Genomic DNA, 21,104 nt, shown 5'->3' with positions numbered 1-21,104 from the left:
GGTCTATTAAAGGGTTTAAATACGATCAGTGTATCTAATTATGATAGCTGAAAACTAGTATACGTCTATTTGATAGCCATTATGCAGTTCATTGCAGCATTGTTATAACATTTTACTAAACATTATTTTAAAAAAGAAACAATGCACTGTGTGGTCCACTGACATACATAACAGCCTGGCTGAAAATCAGCTTCTAGGAAAGTGCAACGTGTGGTCAAAAAATTGTAAGTGCAGTTATTTTTAGTAAGTTATATTATATCATTCCTATGCATACTACTAAGTAACTAAACTAAAAATATTTTGTAGCACAGAACTACAGCTGATGCTGAGAACAGACCATAAATATACATAATAGTAACTTATCATTTTTGCGTAGATAGAAATGGGTCTCCACCGCATATGAGGGTTAGGCTAATACATTTACCTAGTTATTGACTTAACAATGTTAATATTAAAGTTCTTCAAGATCAATCTGTAAGGTTATTTATTATTGTAAATGCAAATATTATGCAGGTAGGAAACAATGAAGGATTAGCATTCAGTCTGATAAGACATCAGCGAGGTCAGAGACCGATGAATCTGTTATTTATGCAATTTAGCATTATTATTTGTTTATTAGTAAACTGTAGTGTGATTTTCTACATTCCGTGCTAACGTGGCGGTTTATTATTTGCAATATTTGACATAAATTAGTGCTTTTAATTTACGCTAGGGGTGCTGACTAACTTAAGTAATAAAAATATAAGGTAGCAATTTTAATAGTAACACATATCTTTCTGCAAACAGATTTGCTCTCGAAAAAAAAACAGAATAAGTAAATATGTATTTTTTTTAATGACAGCACTAACGGCTCTTTGATAGTACCGAGTGTTAGTAATCGTGCTTTAGGACAGCCGCAGGCTTATAAAAAACTGTACAATCTTTAGAAAATATAAATACGTCCGTTAAAGGGTTCAATTTCATGTCACGGGGATTTTTACACAAGCAACAACAACTTATAACTAAATCCATTAATATCACAAAATATTAACTCCGAATGGGAATCCAGAATTCCCACACACAGTAGTTGTAGCATAATGACTACCTTAACCACTATACCACGAAATAAGTTACAAACACATTCTAGAGTTTTCAAGGGTCCTAATCTTAGAATTGAGAAGTATTTATCAGAAGTAAGGTTCGAGTGATGATGTCAGTGGTTTCTCAGTAACTGATGCAATGATTCTGTTCAGTTCTTGGTATATTAGATCATAGATTAAGTTATAATAACAGACGTGGTCATTTGAATATATTAGTATTATGGCTTAGTTTAAAGTGTATAATTAAGCGTGTGATCAATGGCTACATGTGACTGCCTCCGTGGCGCAGTGGTTTAGGTCACCACGCCGCAACCATTGCGTCGGGAGGTCGTGGGTTCGATTCCCACACGGGACAATTATTTGTGCGATCCACAAATAATTGTTTCGGGTCTGGTTGTGCTTTGTGTCCGTTGCTTGTATGTTTGTAAAAGTCCCCGCGACACAAGAGCAATTCTTAGTGCGGGAGTTGTCTTTTTTTAAGCAAAAAAATGTCTATTGTTTTGTAGGAAATATTACCTTTCTGAATATATGGTTCTTTAATATTTATTTATTGACTTGTAGCCATATAAAGTGTGTCAGTCCTGAATTAATAGTGGTTTTTAGTATTTTCTGGCAAGATTTTTTATAGGTAACCATGAACAACTATTGCTCTAAGGGGTCTGGTAGACCAGCGAAGAAGCCTTTGTTTAGCAGTGGGACTAGAAGCAGGGTAAGGGAAAAAACATAATTACTTTGTCGCATCCGAAGCTTTAGCCAATATTTACATTCCCACGTTTTGTTGTTCACAAGTTATTCCTACGCTATAGGAGGTGTACCGATCACCATATACCGGGCATGTTGCCAAGCTATGGTAGCTAGTATCCATAGTTGCCTAAGAAGGCAACTATGGAAACTAGGGAAAAATGACTACATACTTCAGTTAACATTTTGCCCGGCCTAAGAATTGAAGCTCCGACCTCGTTCTCAGCTGTCGCATACACCTGGACCACACAGGGCTTACTTACTTCTCAATTCTTGCCACTTATATCCCTAGCTGTCTTCGTATATTACGCAACAGGACACACTAAATCTCACACCACACAGAGTCATATATTGTGTGGTCTCAAGACAAACCTATCAGCGGTGACGGGAGATTAAAGGATTAAGCAGAGAATGAGCTCCCTGGTTCACTTGGAGTTTGTTTGTAAAGCTTGTTTGAGATTGTTGTTGATTGGGGGATGATTGTGGGGATTCGGCTTAGGTTGAGAAGAAGTAAGTTGCAGAGTTTTAATGTTAGGTATTTATTTTAATTGTGAGGTTTGGCTAATCGTTAATTTTAAGGTCGTGATCCAAAGAACCTACAGATTTCAATTCCTACTAACGTTGGATTACGAAAAATATCTCAAAAATTTTTTTAAAAAATGGGGAAAATTATGACTTATTCTCTCTTTTGTGACGCAAGCAAAGCAGCGCGAGTCAGATAGGGTTAAATTAAACTTTGGAAGCAAGAGCTCTTCAGATTCTTAACAGTAAAGAAAGACAAAGATTGAAACCGAAATCCGCTGGTCATCAAGAACAAAAGCTATGGGAAATAGCGTCAAAAATAAAAAAATAAGGTAAAAATATATTTAAACATTTAACAAACTGCCGCGTCTTTCCATTCTCTGATCACAGTACTGTGTATTTGCGTGTTGAGCTATAAATGTGTCAAGTGCGAGTGGTATTTTGTCGCGCGTCGTCGCCAGTGTTGCCAGTGTTGCGTTGCGACACAACGATCGTGAAATGTCGTTTTATTTGCGTTTTAATTATCGTTCTGCACTTTCGAAACGATTTTATTTACGAATGTTGAATCGAGTGTGGAGATATCGGGCTTCGGATGGAATTAAGTAGGGGTTTTTAATGTTATATTATCGAGAGAGAAAAGAGAAAAAGTAAAGCAGTTATAACTGATTCGTAAGCATTTGTCTTTCACGCAAGTGGATAAGGGTTCAATAACTAAGCAAAAAACTTGGTAAAATCTTTTCGAAATTGTGTAATTTTGTGTGCAATTAAAGTATCAGTTGCTTTAACAAGCTAGATTTAAAATATAAATAAATAAATATACAAATGTAATAACTCCGAAAATCTGTCTATTACACTTATTCCTGAAACTGATTTTGTTGTTTGTTACAAATATATTGGCCCAAGAATCAAATCAGCCTGGAAATCTAACTAGTGATGTCTTAAGACCGATTTAGCCAAAGAATAAAATATTACTTATCATACAGTCTTATACAAACTTTAATGCTGTGTCTAAACATCTGTGGATTTTTTTAGGCCTAAGTTACAGTTATTTCACTTAGCCATATATTTAAGCTGTTTTTTCCCAAAGAATGAATAAATAAATCCCAGAATAAACTAGGACATCTATCTGTCTATTCAGCCCATTTCTTCCCAACGTTGAGTTGAGAGCATCTGAGGCAAAGTTAAAACCTATTAAAATAACTACAAAACAACCACTCATTGTTTTAATTTCCCGAATCAAATCTGTTGGACCGTTATAAAGGATCTATTTAACGTACGTCATTGTCAATTAATGACTAATTAATGGCCACAGTTAATGAGTACTGATGATGGCCAGTTTTAATGGTAGATGTTTATTTCAATGGTAAAGTCTATCATTGATTTGCGCTGTAAAATCAATTGTAGATAAATCTTTAGTAGGTATACAAATACTATTCGTTAGTGGGAATTGAAATTTTAAAGATTTTCTACGGAGGCTACGCCTGTCCTAAAAACTTGGTTTGAATAGTGTTACAGATTATGACGAATGTCTGGAATGACAAGTCAAGTCGGAAATGTAGGTAATATATTTAAAACCTGAATATAAAATAAATTAAGTTGCATATAATACCTAAGATAGTACCTCAATAACAACTGACAGTTTAAAAGCAAAATTATAAGGTAAAAATGCTTATCGACAATATACAATCAATCTTATTATGTAGATTTTACATTGGAGGGATGTTGATGATGCCTCTTATTTCTTTAAGCACAACCCAGGAATCAAATCTTGAGCTTTTTAATCAGCAAAACGCTCTGCTTTCGATGTTATTCTGAAGACCCAAACCGAAGCTTACCGATTACAGATCATTACTTAAAACCTCTCTCTAAAATCTACTTTTCTAAAACCTAAGAAAACTTAAATAGAAATACCATTCTAATATCCTTACATCGTAACACAAAACCTCAACATCCCATTATGACTGACAAGTTGTTGTCACACCTCTGTTTGCACCGTGAGTGTCGTGATGATACACGTCAGTTATGATGGATCCTCTTGTATTTACTCGTTAGCTTAACGTGTTTCCGTTGTGATTATGTGTTGTGTTGTACTAGTTTTGTCTGCGATTTCGTCCGTTTTGAAAGGTTTTCTGGGAGTTAATCTGGATTGTAAACTGTTTATGTGCTAAATTTCGTTACAATCCGTTCAATAGTTTTAAAGATAAACGAGTTTAAAACATCGATACATTTTTACAAATGCTATGTTAGGAAGATGCTCTCCGAATTAAGGTTCAATGGTACATGTAAAAAAAAAAATAAGAATATACTGAATTGGAAGATTCAAAATAAACTGACCACTAGTGAAATATGTCTCGTATTTGAGAGTCAATTGACTGTGCAACGATGACATACACAGTAGCGCGAATTTTTAACACATAAACTATTGACAATCAGATATCTATTGAGAAATTTTGCATAAAAAATCTAATTAGCGCCTCCAGTGGACTGCGTAAGAACAATTTTTGCAGTACATTTTAAATGTCAAACTCTCGATACTCGATAGCACCGACTACGACTGTAGAAAATTACGCTACAAAATTGACTGATTATTATAACGATTTAAAGTATTTTGCCGAATTCAAGGGTTAAACTAAGTGTACATAATTTAGATAAATATAGGTCTTCATACATCAAAGTTTTCCAACATCAAATAAAACCAAGTTATTAACTCAATAAACTCCAAGTAATTTGATACCAAAGTCTGTAAAACTAATCTAAGCTAGCTTTAATTACAAACTTGAAATATAACCTACATAGTTAATCAGTATGTTAAAATCTTAATTACAGTGTATCGCGGACGCATCTAGCTAATTAAGCCAAAATAATTATGATTTTAAAACATTTTGCGAAATTACGAAAGTCGAGTGTGACCTGAATTTTGATTTAGCGGTTTTTTAGTTTAAAATGTTTGTGTGCGCGTCTTTTCTTTGTTTGTTTGTATGTTAGTGATATGTTCTGAATGTGGATTTTCAGGCAAAAGTTGTAGAACAACCGCTGTAGGTATATTAAATTGTATTCATCTCGAATTCTGCAGTTCGTTTGGTCACTTTTGGACACCTAGCTACTGAAAAGAGGATGAGGTTTTTTTTTCTAATAAACTTTTCCACTCACGATAAAATTATAAGTGGAAGTTATCTTTAAAATACGCAACAAGGTTATTTTTAACTTGGCTGACCCACAGCTGGAAAAAGGTGTATCCCTTTACTTCTTAAATTGAACAATCAGTTAAATTACTTGGTAAAATGAACTATTTATTTTTTACTTTACTGCTTCTTAACTTTTACTTCATGAAATTTACACGACATACTCCCAAAACTCAATTTTAACAGACAATAATACAAAATTTATCTCTAAAATAAAAGTATTATTTTGGAAAATACTTCATATCTTACGCAACATTTTTAAATCCAGACCAGTCTTAGTGCTAATAATATGAGTCTAGACATAACGCAGCTATTTTCTAGACATTTTTGTGAGTCCTAATGGGTAGTAATGTGAGCATTTACATTATTTAGCATTCATTTCAAGATTTTTTCTCTTTTCTAGTGAAAGTATTGAATATTTAAAGATGTAGTAGAATCTCCTAACATAGTGAACATAATAGAATAATATAATAGAAATACTATTTAATGAGACGCAGGAAAAACGCTACATTCATATATCTATGACTATTTTAATTTACATTTGATAACTTTTTTTTTTATAGTACCCTAATGTAGGAAGTAATACTTCATTTTATTAGTATCTATCAAAGAAACATAGGGGAACCTGTTGTACCTTGGCACTATGTGTACCTAGGCCACTGGGCTCGTTTTCATATATTCGCGCGATACTAAATTCTACTGTTTACGGTATTCGATACGTCACTACAGACTATTCAATGTGCATTTAATCGCATACCGCCATTAAGCCGGTGTTTGGTGTTATCGACGCTGAAACTTTTTTGTGTGAAAAAGTAAGTATTTCTAATATATTTTGAAGTCTAATAGTTTTAAAAGTTTTCTAATAGTCACTTAACTGTTATATGCTATCGGTTCTTTGATTTTACAAGTCTCAACACAATAAAAAACTTACGAGATACTTAAATTCTAAACTATATAAAATCACCGTTTTAGTGAAGTTGGAGTAGTGTTGTACCTCGGCCACTGTCGATCAGCTGTACCTTGGCCACTGGCCAAGGTACAACCTGGATGTTGTACTTTAGCCAGGAGAATGTTTTATTAAATTATTTCACATTTACGTAATAATATTCCTAATTAAATATCTTTATTATTTCAGAAATCGATGCAAAAATCACTTAAAAACTGGAAATGACCTGAAAAAGAGGAGATTAAAACCCCGCAAAAAGTTAACAAGAACAGAGAAATTTATTATGTTCCAGAGATACAGAAGTACTGGGATTTCTACTAAATGCTTAAGGCTGAATAATATATCGACATTATTGATAGTGTTTTTATAATAGCTAGTCCAAATGACTGATTAAAATTTAAGAGAGAAATAATAATTTATATATAGGTAAAGATAATCTATACTAATCTATACTAATATTATAAAGCTGAAGAGTTTGTTTGTTTGTTTGAACGCGCTAATCTCAGGAACTACTGGTCCGATTTGAAAAATTCTTTCAGTTTTAGATAGCCCATTTATCGAGGAAGGCTATAGGCTATATATCAGCACGCTATGACCAATAGGAGCAGAGTACCAGTAAAAAATGTTACAAAAACGGGGAAAATTATGACCCATTCTTTCTTATGTGACGCAAGGGAAGTTGCGCGGGTCAGCTAGTTGTTTCAATATTTTGTTTTCCGTTGCTATGCTATATAGGTATATTGATTTGTTATATTATATTATGTGATATCGTCGCTGCGCCTGCCAAGTTCCACATGTGTCTTTTGTGAGATTTTGGAAAACTTTTTTTTTTATTTACACAATATTCATTTTTTTTAACATCAAAATACACATATGGAGTTTGGCAGGCGCAGCGATGTGATGTTACGAAACGGTGGCCAAAGTTAGTTGTTTTTGTTTAAATATTTTGTTTGAAAAGCATAAAAAAAAGCTATGAATATTATTTTAATTTTTATCATTTTTTAATTTTTTATCATTTGAGAATTTTTTAAATGTTTTGTTAAATACTGTATGCTGTAATAATACTGTGTACTGTAATAAATCAAATAAAATGATTTTAGTTAACAAAACTTGATTATTTGCTTAAAATACCCCCAAATTTCAATGTGGCCTAGGTACAACGTACTACTGGCCTAGGTACATAGGGTATGTTGTACCTTGGCCACATTTCCCATTTTTTTTTAAATTTAAAAATATTATGTAAATATTAAATATACATTTCTGATATTTTTTTGGTGAGTACCCAAATAATTGACATTTCAAACTATGCAAATATGATTTGTGTGCTGCACGTCAAATCAAAATAAAAAATATATTTCTAAAAAACCGGCCTAGGTACAACAGGTTCCCTTAATATATTATACAGTACAGTATCTATTTGATAACTTGTAAAGCGAATTGCAACATAAATTTTAATATCATAGAGCATTTTCCGATATAAAAATTAAAGTGGTATGGATTCAATTCCCGGCCGTGTACAACACACTATACACCTGTACCTACATTCAATTAATTTACAAAGCAAAATCTATCGCTGACCACCTTTAGTTAGAGTAAGTAGTAAGTATCGTCAATATAGCATCAAAAACAAACATCAAAATTGAATATCTCTTATAAAATATTTGTTAGTTGTTACCTACTATCAAAAATATTACAAAAGTCTAGAAATACTATTACTTTTAGTTATAGACACGTTTCTTGTCCACAGTGGTTCGCCTTGGCTGCGTTCCTAGAAGTGCGCCGGCGCAGTGTGACGTCATTCAGTTAGATACGATAGCCTATTGCGAGTAGGCTAATTAAGGCAGGTACTGTTATTACTTAAATTTTAGATGTAAACGGAAATGGGCCTTAATTTTTTACCATTCATACATAATTACGTGCAAGATTTTTTAGTAAGAAAAAGATGCACTAAGAATTAATAATGAGTTAGGTACTCTTGTTTTGGGACTTTTACAGACATACAAATGAAGGTCCTATATTACAGACAGAGTATGTAAGGCTAAAAAAAATTTATAGATAACTCAAATATTTGTTCCGGAATTGAAACTATAGCCTGTGTGAGCTGTGGTAGAAGCGTGGCAGCGCCCTTAACCATTGCGCCGCGAATGTCAAAAGATATGGATGGATATTACAGATATCTTACATCTTATTATGAACTACGTAAGAAAAACGATTACAATAAACCCAAGCGAAACCGCGGGACATAATACTAAAATGATAATTTCTTAACAGTGTAACACATCTCTGCCTACCCACACAAACTATAACAAGCTTAATGCTTGTCGCCCTAATATCAATGATAGATACAATGCAATTGCAATTTAGTCCAATGACATTCCTATCAAGCTGGAATATCGACCTATATTAGTTACATTACATACCTTTATTAAATAGAATTGTAGTTAATTAATTGGTCTTTATTCTAGGTTTCATAAGATGGAAGATTACTTCATAGAAGACAGCCAAATACCGAGTTATATTTGGAGGCGAACAAAAGAATCCTCTATGTATTTTTGTTTCTTCTAAGTACTTTAACTACCTAAAATTCTTCTTTGCCTTTTTCCAAATAATCTGATAAAATTACGCAACGCATAATAAATAACGGTGGATATTATAATTAAATTATATTAGGACATTGAAAAAGTTACCTACTTGTTTTTAAATGTGTGAAACATCTAAGTTCACTGAATTGCAGCTGAATATGGTCGATTGCTTATTATTGTACAGGACACTACTAAAACGTATTTAAAATAGTCCCTCATATTAATTTCTCTTTAAAAATCTACCTTCTTTAAAAGTAAACAATAATACCTCTTCTAACTGTCAAGTCACTACAGATTTTTTGCCATCAAAACTGTCATCCATTCATTCAAAACCTTGAATACATCCTGTTAATTGTCAAGCATCTCTTTCACTCATTATAACAAAAGAAAAGGACAGATATACACAATACCTGTAATTTCCCATAAGTGACGCATCACTTTCAAAACAGGGAATATAAATTAAACCTTAATTTGATTGTGGTAGAGTTGATATTTTTTTGTCTATGTAAAGAGTGGTTGTCAGGTAAAAGTCCTTGATTTTTTTTATAGTTTTATGAGATTGTATTAAGTCGGCTTACTTTATCAACTTGTTTAGTAAAAAATCAAGAAAATAAATAAAAAAACATAAAAATAAACAGGATAGGATAGGTTTTGAGTCTACTATGATCACCAAGTGTGGTTTAAGTACTTCTCATTCCTTCAGCAACTGTTTTTAGGAAATTGAAAGGCTTCATGATCATGCTTAACTATAAAATCAGAAACTACCATTAGTTGTAAAAGATTTTGATCAGTCTTTAAAAATTATGTTTTCGAAACACAGTACAAATGGAACTGGAAATTGCAGATTTTTTTAAATGTTTAGTATCTAGTTTTATACAGGTGAGAAAAACTTAATTACATATTCTTAGTATTCTTTTTTCCTGTAGTAATTACAAGTCATCAAGCAATGAGAAGGCAACTTTTTGTCGCCTCACGATACTTAAAAGACCGTGTACCTAAATTAGGCAATAAAAACTAGGCGTTTTTTAAGTATATGATGATTGGAAGCTAAATAAGATTTGTAACATTTTGTTTTATATAAATAAATATAAATAAATATAATTGGACAACTCACACACGGTCATTAGATTCCAAACTAAGCAGAGCTTGTACTATGGCAACCAAATAACTGATAAACATACTTATATATTTCTAAATACATACTTATATAGATTAATTGACATCCAGGCTTAGAACAAATACTCGTGCTCATCACACAAAGATTTGTCCCGGGTGGGATTCGAACCCACCACATATACAATATGTTAGATTAGTCTATGAAAGAGGCCTTTGCCCAGCTGTGGGACACTAACATAGATTGAATAATAAAACCTCACTACCTGTCATATATCTATATATTATGTATGTATTCCCTCGTGGAGGAGGCCCTTGCCCAGCAGTGGGACAGTAATGGGTTAAAAAAAAGTATGTAGGTAGGCATTACTTATTTTTTTTAGTTCAGAAATACTTATATTTAAATAATGTAACTTATTTGGTGTATTAATTACAATGTAAATACCTACTTTAATAGTAAGAACTAAAAACATCCTCTTTAGAGCCACTTGTATAAATACTTTTTTCCTATGAAACTATTTTGACAGTAAGTGACAGAAATATTGGTTGCAATCCATTGAAAATAATTTTAATATAATATAAAAGTAGGGTGTATGTTATTTACCTGCAACTGGAGACAACTTCCGCATGACACACCATCGCGATTTCCACTGAAACAAGCAAGATAAGTTTAGAAATTTATGCAATTCATACATACATTTACTTGTTATTGGAACAACTAGAATATGTATTAAGAAGGTTTAATTATTTTAGCACAATAAACTTATATTATACTAGCTGACCCGCGCAACTTCGCTTGCGCACATAAGAGAGAATGGGTCAGAATTTTCTACGGTTTGTAACACTTTTTACTGTTACTCTGCTCCTATTGGTCGTAGCGTGATGATATAAAATATGCTTTTTTTTCACGAAAAATATTCTTAAAATTATTTATATCTACGTATAACGAAGTCGCGTTATGGCATATCCGCCATTAAAACAGTTGCCATGACAACGGAATTTTGTTAATTTAATGTCATTATAGTATTGCTTATTCGCGACTTCGTTCGCCACTTGAATTTTCCCGGGAAATGCGTCGTTTCCCGGGGTAAAAAGTAGCCTATGTCCTTTCTCGGGTATCAAAATATCTCCATACCAAATTTCATGCGAATTGGTTCAGTAGTTTAGGCGTGATTGAGTAGCAGACAGAAAGACAGACAGACAGACAGAGTTACTTTCGCATTTATAATATTAGTATGGAAGTATGGATTATTAGGAAAACTAGCAGATAACCTATCAGGCTACATTTTTCACGGGTATTTTCATAAATTTGGTGTCATTTTATCTAGTATATAGGTTATCTGACATTAATTTATAAATAGTGAAACTGACCTAAAGAATATTAAACAAAAATATTGTAGAACTATAGGTATTAGGCATCATAATTTTTCTGAAAGTCACTCAATTTTTTAATTACTTTTCAGTGCAATGTCTAAAAGCCGAATATCACCTCATTTATGATAAATATTGAGAGAAAGTAAGTACTAATCTGTCTTTCATTATAGTAAATAAGTCCAAAGACTAGCGCTAAGTATGAGCTATAAACATAATTCAATATCAGTGACAGTAAATTTAACAATGAATCTCTCAATAATGTGAAACTTTATATAAGTACAGCTTTCTTTACATAAACTTACAGGTTTTGTTACCCAGTGTGTTACCTTTCTACCTATCCATCATAATTCAATGCTTAGCCGTAAATCTTTAAGAGTGTATCTAGTATTTCCTTAAGAACACGAGTATTTTATATGCTATACTAAAGTTTTTGAAGAATGAGAAATCTATAAATTTTGTCAATGTTATTTTGATAATTCATAACATACCTACATAGAAACAATTATATCCGGAAGTCAAGATAAAGGTGTATAAAATAAAATCATAATTCGCCATTAACAATAAATAAGAAAATATCGACATTATTTTACCCGAACTGGGAATCGAAACCGAGACGCAACGATAAGTGTTGATATGTTGATGAGATGCTTGACATGATGAGTCGGTTCCACAATCGCGCACAGAAACAGTCAAAATGAATGAAAAATATTGTCACTGCAATTTTTACAAGATAATAAATCTCTAATTCTACTGCTTGCAGGAATCGAGCCCATGACGAATTGAAGTAGCTGCGTCGACTAGCAGAAGCGTTGACAAACTTTACCAAAGTAGTAAGTATCAGACTGGCCACCAAATACCTAGGACATAAAATATCTGAACAAAAATTGATGAATTTCAAAGAAAACACTTTGTATATTGACACTTTAGCATCGATATATTTATTGCTTCGTCTCGATAGCTTTCTGTCGGCCACATGTTGCCAACTAATGCATTACAGCAACAGACGTATTGCTATCTCACTCACACGCGTAAGTTTGAATATGTCCTTTCTCTGTCTTGTGCGGCCGCGAGCAAACAAACTGTAGTGTAGAGTGACTTTCATTTACTAAAATGAGAACTATATTTTTGTGATTGACTGCCTCTGTGGCGCGGTCGGTAATGTATCCGAGCGCTGACCGCGAAGTTCCGGATTCGATTCCTAGGTCGGACTAAGTGCTATTGGTCCATACATAATATCACGCCTTGGTGCTAAAGTGCTAATGCTATTTAAGACTTTTTATGTAACATCTGTTACCTATCACAATAGTTTTGAATTCTTATGTTTCCAAGATAAGTCGATATCTAAATATTACTTAATCCATTCATTAACGATAACAACTTTATCAAGGCTAATCTTAATATTCAGACGGCATAATCAGAAAATAATATCAATATTAATAACAACAAAAGCAATTTACAAAACGATCAATACCTAATATACACAACAAAAAATAAATGGGTGGGTACGTCGTCGTTTCAACTGTTTTTATGAGTTTTTTAATAACCCGTTTGTGTCCCACTGCTGGGAAAAGGTCTTCTCCCAAAGATTTCAGGGCTGGGCCTTGAGTCCACCACCCTAGCAAAGTGCGGATTGGCCTTCAAGAAGTGTATTAAACATATGTTTTAACACGTATATAAGGATTTTGTTACAAAAATGAAGGAAAAGAGTTTCAGATAACAAAGCTACGGTTATCAACAACTTAATCTAACGCAACTCAAAGTTGAACACCTACTCAATCCTGTACTAAACAAAAATCATATCTACACTAGCCGATCGAATTCATTGCCTTCAACTGCGCGCGTTTCGCAACCGATCGGGCAACGGTTGGACGACAGCAGCGCCCTCGTCTCCCGTCAGTTGCCTAACGATCGCGGACGACGCCACACGTACAAAATGGCGGAGATTGACGCCGAAACGCTCATTCTAGCGATGAAAAGACGCCCCGCGTTGTACAATAAGAACGATGCTAATTACTACAGCCATAAGAAATATAAAGCTAAGCTTTGGGTTGAAGTGTGCAGAGAAGTTTTTCCGAATTTCGATAACTTGAAACCACAGAACAAGGTTGAATATGGTACGTACTAATATACACCTTATTACCTTTAACGTACAGTACAAATTTCCATGCGAATGTTTTGTAGAACTATTCTGTTGCTCGGAAGATAATACGAATTTTTGTTTTGTTGTAAAATGTGTTCTATGTGAACGGTGTAAGGTTGTTATTTAGTTGTGAGGTAGATATAAATAAAGACGGATTGTTGTCAAGCAGTTGCTATTAGTTTCGTAGAACAGGTGTAAAATGTTGACAGAAATGCATTTATGACGCAGACGGCTTGCATGGCGCAGTGGTGTCGATGTTTCTTATGTACCTAACTGTTGCTAAAATGAGCACCTATATTATATCGTTAAATTAAACGGATTCACGTAGATTAAATTTTAGTGTTAAGCAACATTGACCAAAAATAATGTGATTTCTGAGATACCACAAAATTAAATCTGCCCTGCAAATATGTTCATGAAGTACACAAGAAAGTATTAATTTGAAAATATTTATTAAATTTTTCTATTACCAGTGCAGCGATCGAACCTATTGCACGTGGTATATGAACGACCGCGGGGGGACAAATTACCCACTGTGATATTCTAAAACATTAGAAATGTACTTATTTTCCTCAAAATGAGTACTGACAGGTTTCGCTTTATTGATTTAATTAATAATACCCATGTTTCAGTAATGAGACAGCTCGGATACTTTGAAATGGGTCACGGGTTCGACGTCTGTGCAAAGTTTTACAAGTTTCTGATGAATGTTTGTAGGTATTGGTTTAAAATTGGTTGTACAATGGAATATTGTTATACACTATTTAAGTGAAATATGGCTTTTAGTTGATCATCATCAAAGTAACCGTGTGTGAGCCAGATGTGGGAATGTGCCATAGTTAAGATGATCATTATGCCTCTAACATTAGATGATTGTCGTGGGTTCGATACCAACTCTCAATACATTTAACGAGCCATAGGTTTTTGTATCAAGAATAGACAACAGACTAACACATATCATTATGTTTTCAAAGACCGAGAAATCTAGAAAAAATACTTTAAGCAAATGGGAATCTCTAGCAAGATATGATGACACAATACAAACTTCACAAACATACAAAAGATCTAGACTACATGTTAGCCTATTTCAGTCTAATTGTCTTAACGGCTAGCCAAGGTGTCTACAACACTATAAAGTCTATAAACTGAATTGAACTCAATTGTTTTGTGGATACTAAATTGATTGAATTAAAACTAGCTTGGAACTAGAAATATGTGTGCATATGGTCTGGAATTCTAGATTTTATTAGCTCAGATCGAAATGTGTCTTAAACGCAATCATATAAGAAGAATATCATGATACTTCTGCATTTCTTGACGTTTTGGTCATCGTCGTACCTTTAAGAAGATTTTTCTTCAAATCTTAAATTAACAATAGCAGACTGCTGCTTATACTTTTTTTTAAATAATAATATATTTTCTCAGAACGTAACACAATCTACTGCTCTGCCAAAATTTATCCAAATCGATCAAGCAGTTTTAGTGAAAAAGCGCAATAAACAAACATACATTTCAATTTACAATATACAAGGAAATATCACGTCACATCGTCCTTATTTTAACCTTTAGAAAGAAAGAGACAGAACAATTACATCATCTACGTAAGAGTCGAGTAAATTCTCGTCCCTGATCGAGTGTTTACCGTCTACTTTCATATTTATTTAGCATACATATTACATACGTGATAAGCAGACGTTGCACTCAATTTCTACAATGATAACGTAAACGCGACGATTTTACGAAGAAAGTATTCTTTGATAACATGTTTTTTTATAGGAACCATTTTGCTGTCGCGACTTTAAATATAAAGATTATGGAGAAACATAATTAAAGGTCATATATGGGTCACAAACGAGGGTAATATTGAGCCCACGTTTAATCACATGAATTAATGAATAAAAGAATCTATTGTATTGATTATTTTTCAAGAAAATAATTCAATGATTGGAGTTCTACTCTACCACTGTAAAAACAAATAATAGACTTAGAAAGAAGCCAGTAGTTTTATCTAGATTTTATTGAGCTCGTGACTTGCCTGCTTTACCCCTTTTTTAAGTCTTTATAGTAGTGACTCGTAACGTATCTAGATTCACAAATAAATTAGTCATCGACGAATTGGTTGATGATTATATTTTACTTCTATCTTACCACCTACACATGAATATCGTTAACCAAATTATGATCTTACAAGATCATAATTCAAAAATACCCACTATATTTGCGTTTAATAACATAGGTATAACCGATACAGTGGCCGGTTAGCAAACAATCAGTAAAATGCAATCTTTTATGCGGTCAGTTAATAGATTGGTTTGCCGTGTTTATTAAATTACTCTATAAGGCACATAAAGAGTTGATTTTAGTTAACATTCACCTCAAAATCAATCGCTATAGGTTTTCAAATGAAATTACACTAAAACAAAAAAAAAACTGTACTCCAAAAATTTCAAATTTCAAGTTTCACAATTTTACACTCACTGCAATTCCTAGGCAGTCGTATACTTAAAACTGAAATAATGATATCGTTTTTTTCTAGGTCACGAACTTCAAAGACGCTGGAAGAGTCTCCGAACATGCTTCACCAGAGAAATAGCATTACAGAAGAAGGAAAAACTAAGAAAAGAACGCAACGAAGGGCCCGTGAAGAAACGCAAACGATACGAGTACTTCAACATGATGTCGTTCTTACTAGATTCTGATGATGGAGAGGAACCTAATAACGACGTAGCCAGAGAATCAGACAATTCCCATGATTCAGGAGATCCTTTGGAAAATGTTAAATCTGAAGCTTTGATGTACCAAACAAATAACATTGCAAATAATTCTCACTTCGAAGTTGAAACAGACACTGGGATACTCCGGCCTATTTATGAAGGAAGGAACGAGAATTTGGAAGATAAAATTCTGGATATGCTGAAAGATATTAAAAAGGATGAAGAAGATGAAGACAGGCAGTTCATGCTCTCGTTAGTACCTAGTTTTAGAAAGCTAGATGCTAGACAGAAGTTTGAAGCTAGGATTGAAATAATAAAAGTGTTAAAGCACATTACTTTTAAAGATTGTGGAGGGAGTTAAGGTTAACTATTGTTCATAAATTTTCATAAAAATAAAATGCCATATTTTTGTCTAAGGCTAAGCCTTGAATTTTGTTAGTTTGTGTGGAGCGAGTCTCACTTTAAGTTAGAATTAAGTCAGTTTTAAAATTATTTGATTAAATTGAATGAAAATAGTGACGTATTTTAATTTTGTTATCCTGATAATATGCTTAGGTAACAATCACATTGATTATTACTGACTAAATTAATATGTACCTAAACCTTGTCATTATAATCGAATTGTGTTATGCAGACACTAAAAATATACCCTAAGGAACAAAATCATTCTATCATTGGCGTCACATACAGTAGCGCGATAGCATCGTAGCGCACTCGATAGCTGACTATCGAGTGGCTATCAAGATTGTTTGGATGAAAAATATATCAACAACCCCTAGGGAATTTAGAAAGAGTGAACTTATGTTAAGTAATTTTAAAGGTCAAATATTCAATGACGTCATAACGTTAGTACCGAGTGTAGAAAATCGCGCAACTGTTTCAGTCGCGTAAAGACTGAATTGCCCAGTTATACACATTGCGTAATACTAAAGTGTTATGTCAATTGGCGTACAACTTCTCCAATAAATAATTACAGTAAAACAGTCTTTATTATTCTCCCAACGAGAGCCATAATTCGTTAGCCCATAAACTGTAATAATAAAACGTAATATTGCAGGGAAGTAATTTTTACGTTGTTTTTCATGACCTAACGACCTCTGGTGACCTCCAGTGACCTCTGGTAATAACTTTAATGTGTCTGTTTGTTTGTGTAGGGAATGTTCAAGTTATTGTTTTTGGAAAATTGCGGAATTGGATCGGTATATGGGAGTCGGAAATTTACAACGAATTGTACAAGTGTACTCGTATTTTGCTGTTTGGAGAGAAAAATACACATTCCCAAATTATTTTTTTAGTATTAATAAACATATGTATAACTACCGTTTTTTGTAAAAAAAAGTACAAGACAGACCAAACATGCAGACAATTAATATTCTTTTACTACGTAAATAAAACTCGCGGTACCTGATGCTGAAACATTCGTAACTTTTCAATTTATTTTTACTTTATCAAATTGGATGTAGAAACTAAAAAATCTATACCATATCTCAATATTCATTTCCCTTTAGCAAAGTGTATAATAAAAATAAAGCAAATAAACTTTAAATTAATCCTACAAGCTTTTTACTCTTAAATAGTCAATATATTCTAGTCACTTAACTTTGCACGGTTTCACGGCAAACCATAGAGCTAGATCGATACAAAATTTTAATTAAAAACCAACATGGAATCATAAGTTAACTAAAAGAGATCGTTTTTAATTTATTCATTGGATTCTGCGATAAGAATAGCTGTGGAATGAGGAAAGATATTGTGTTGTTATAGCATAACTACTATAATTTTATAGGTATCAGGAAGGTTTGTAGGCAGATACCGCGAATCGCCGGTAATGGACCTAGATATTTTTTCTTCTTTTTCCTGAAAAGATAGAATCGACTTTCCTATATTGCATTACTTTGATATTTTTAATAGAATCAGTGTAACCTATGCCGAAAATTCAAGAAAACCTGTGAATTTTGTCATGTGATGTTAGTTCATGAAGGCTAGAAATCATTGCCGTAAAAAATGCAATTCACTAGGTATGTACCTAGGTAATTATTGTTATAGTGCTAAGCTTGAAACTACATTTATTGTAGTAAGATTAAAAATTAACTCCACTCTTAAACACAATTTCCATAATCGAATCTAGAATTATATTTTTCAAACGTTGTGATGTTCATATCTTACTTAGAATCACAATTCTCGAAGTAATTATGCTCAGAAATTGTGTCAGGGTTTCCCCTTAAGTTTTTTCAATGATAGTGATTATTGGAACCATCCGTTCAGTTTGCCCTTTGAAGTATGACATACAAAATATTCCACTATGCTTTTGGCAGGTAGGTAATTTTGAGTAGAAACCACAACGGCACACCATTCTTTCGACTTTTTGGGTCTTAGGTCTATTTTTAAGAGAAGTGTAATGTAATAAAATAATTTGCTATCTCATTTTGTCCCTATCACACATTATCAAGTGCGCTTCATCACATTCTTGTCATTTCCTTCCTCTAAATATCTTTGCTCAAGGCGGCATAAACCGCACCATTTATCACATATTACGAAATATATACTCATATTGAAACAAGAGTATTAATTTCTCTAGAACCATACATTGAAACGTTCTAACATTCACTCATTTTTAAAACTTTTTGATGATTTTCGACTACCTACCTAATTAAGCAATTTTCTAGAATTTACGTCGTTTTAATCTAGATCATCAATATACCTAAAGTATTACATGTATCAAAAGACGATCAACAAGATCTCAAAATGGCCACCCATCATTTTCCAATCACGGCAATGATTGCATAACCTTAACTTTTATTGGCCTCACGACAATAGTAAACAGGAAATGTTTAAACCCATACACGAGTCTAAATAAAAAGTCTATTCAATAAAAGGGTTTGGTTGTAATCGGATTAGCCTTTTTTGTGGGTACACAAACGTACTTGTATTATGACATCAACACGAAGGGCTTTTGGTCATCTTTTGAACGAAGGCCCTTTTTTGATGAAGCCCACTCTTTGAAGTTTAAGGGGATTTATAACTCGTATTAGGACATTGATGAAATATTTCTGTGTGTCTCTTTGTAGGCTTATAATATGACTGTCTTGCTTCTCTTCAAATTTCTACAAAAGTATAGGTAAAAGAAATTGTAGTTTAATTTACGTTTGTAATATCAGACAAATACCTAGCTGATTCCCTGCAGTTATATAAAATGGGTAATGCCTAAAATTTACAACCTGGAAGGTTCCTATTTCTCTCGATAAAAAAGTATCTTTAGTATTCATTTAGTTTATAAACCATCTGTGTACCGTCATATTATTATAACAATAAATGTTCCGCTTGCAACCATTGCCAGTGTAACGTGTGCCGAAACGTCAAGCATCCCAGTAAAATGCATAATCACATTAGTTCCCTCGTATTATTAGATAGTAATCAAACATTTTAAAAAATGTGTATACTAGAGCTAGTAAAAAACAAACAATTTCAAGCGTGGCGGACTCTTGTTTACAATACAAACCGGCGTAGTGGCCAGCGGCGTATCGTCCTCGTTTTAATTAACGAGATGACAACGGCGTATCGCGGTACGCGGCGTATCGCCACCACAATTGGCTACCGGTGAATTATTTTTCGGTAATTGCTTTGGCATTTCGCTGGAGTTATGGAGACATAATTGTTCAAGTGGTTTATGGTTAGAAGGGAGAAGATGATAAATATATTACTTGAGTTTGTTTTCTAAAATATGATTGTTCGAAACTGAACTTCTTAAGTACGAATTAATGTAATGTCGACTTATAAACCTCTAATGCGCACGCTTCTAAAATAAATTTACGCTCGTCTCCTTTACCGTGGGCATACCTCAAGATTAAATTTGGAAGTTAATTTGGTCATAATACAGTCTATAGTATGATTTCTATGGACGAGAAGACTTTTAGGAAAACTCCCTGGTGCAAAGCATGTACAAAAATCCGCAGTTGATATTTGGAAGTACCTACCAATTGTGCCTTTTACACGTACCTATTTAACTTCAAAAATAAATTAATACGTTACTGTTCCACTGCTGGGCAATGGTCTCCTCCCGTAACGAGGGAGGGGTTAGGCCTTGAGTCCACCACGCTGGCCAAGTGCGGATTGGGGACCTACCTATTTATTCTGGTTTCAGAGGAAAGCCTTAATATTCAGCATAACTACGTTGAATCTACTGAACTAACTGGTCGTTTGCTACTTAGCGTGAATAAATGGATTATATTTAGAGCATAGTGGTACTAGGTTTAAACCAGGATTACTAACTAAACTAGGTCGATAACGATTGCGAATTATGATTATGGAAAACGGATTTAGGTGAAATGACTGTAATAACAGTAAATTATACTAAAGAGTTTAGGACACAAAGCTTATTTATCTGACTATGTGTCGTATGTATCGGGTTCAATACCCGTTTGAGGAAAGATAGTAGTCGAGGTACTTATAGCCAGTTGAACTTACCGATCGGTAGACCGTCAGTGGGTAAAGCGACGCTTGGCGCGGTCATTGTAATGATGGGTGACCGGATAGTGGTATGTGAACTGAGCATCTCCGTGCTTCAGCGGAAAATGCTTGAAAAGTATGGAAAATTTCCAAGTATTGTACATATTTCTAAAGAAAATAAATAATAAGCCAGTGTTATTTTTTTTCGACATTATAGATAGGTAGAATAAGTCATTAACATTCTTCGATCTGGGAGTCATACCGG

General features: G+C 33.4%; 2 protein-coding genes across 2 annotated transcripts in view; one reads left to right on the top strand and one right to left on the bottom strand.

Annotated features, from left to right (window-relative positions):
• LOC142979579 (uncharacterized) overlaps positions 1 to 21,104 on the bottom strand; it is a 189,232-nt gene that overhangs the window by 127,318 nt on the left and 40,810 nt on the right. The window contains exon 3 of the mRNA XM_076124588.1: positions 10,770 to 10,815. Coding sequence (XP_075980703.1) covers positions 10,770 to 10,815 — 46 coding nt within the window. The remainder of the gene's footprint in view (positions 1 to 10,769; positions 10,816 to 21,104) is intronic.
• LOC142979364 (uncharacterized) lies at positions 13,425 to 16,907 on the top strand. The gene is made up of 2 exons (XM_076124231.1): positions 13,425 to 13,653; positions 16,216 to 16,907. The coding sequence occupies exons 1-2, from the start codon at positions 13,473 to 13,475 to the stop codon at positions 16,752 to 16,754; spliced, it is 720 nt and encodes a 239-aa protein (XP_075980346.1). The 5' UTR covers positions 13,425 to 13,472; the 3' UTR covers positions 16,755 to 16,907.

This window comes from Anticarsia gemmatalis, chromosome 16 (genome assembly GCF_050436995.1).
Source record: "Anticarsia gemmatalis isolate Benzon Research Colony breed Stoneville strain chromosome 16, ilAntGemm2 primary, whole genome shotgun sequence".
Taxonomy (NCBI): domain Eukaryota; kingdom Metazoa; phylum Arthropoda; class Insecta; order Lepidoptera; family Erebidae; genus Anticarsia; species Anticarsia gemmatalis.
The sequence above is the reverse complement of the archived record's forward strand: the minus strand, read 5'-3'. Positions and strand labels throughout refer to the sequence as shown.

Bases quoted from the DNA above. Each gene is read 5' to 3' on its own strand.
- LOC142979364 (XM_076124231.1), top strand. From the start codon at position 13,473: ATGGCGGAGATTGACGCCGAAACGCTCATTCTAGCGATGAAAAGACGC. The intron at 13,654-16,215 runs GTACGTACTAAT...GTTTTTTTCTAG, and splicing joins ACAGAACAAGGTTGAATATG to GTCACGAACTTCAAAGACGC.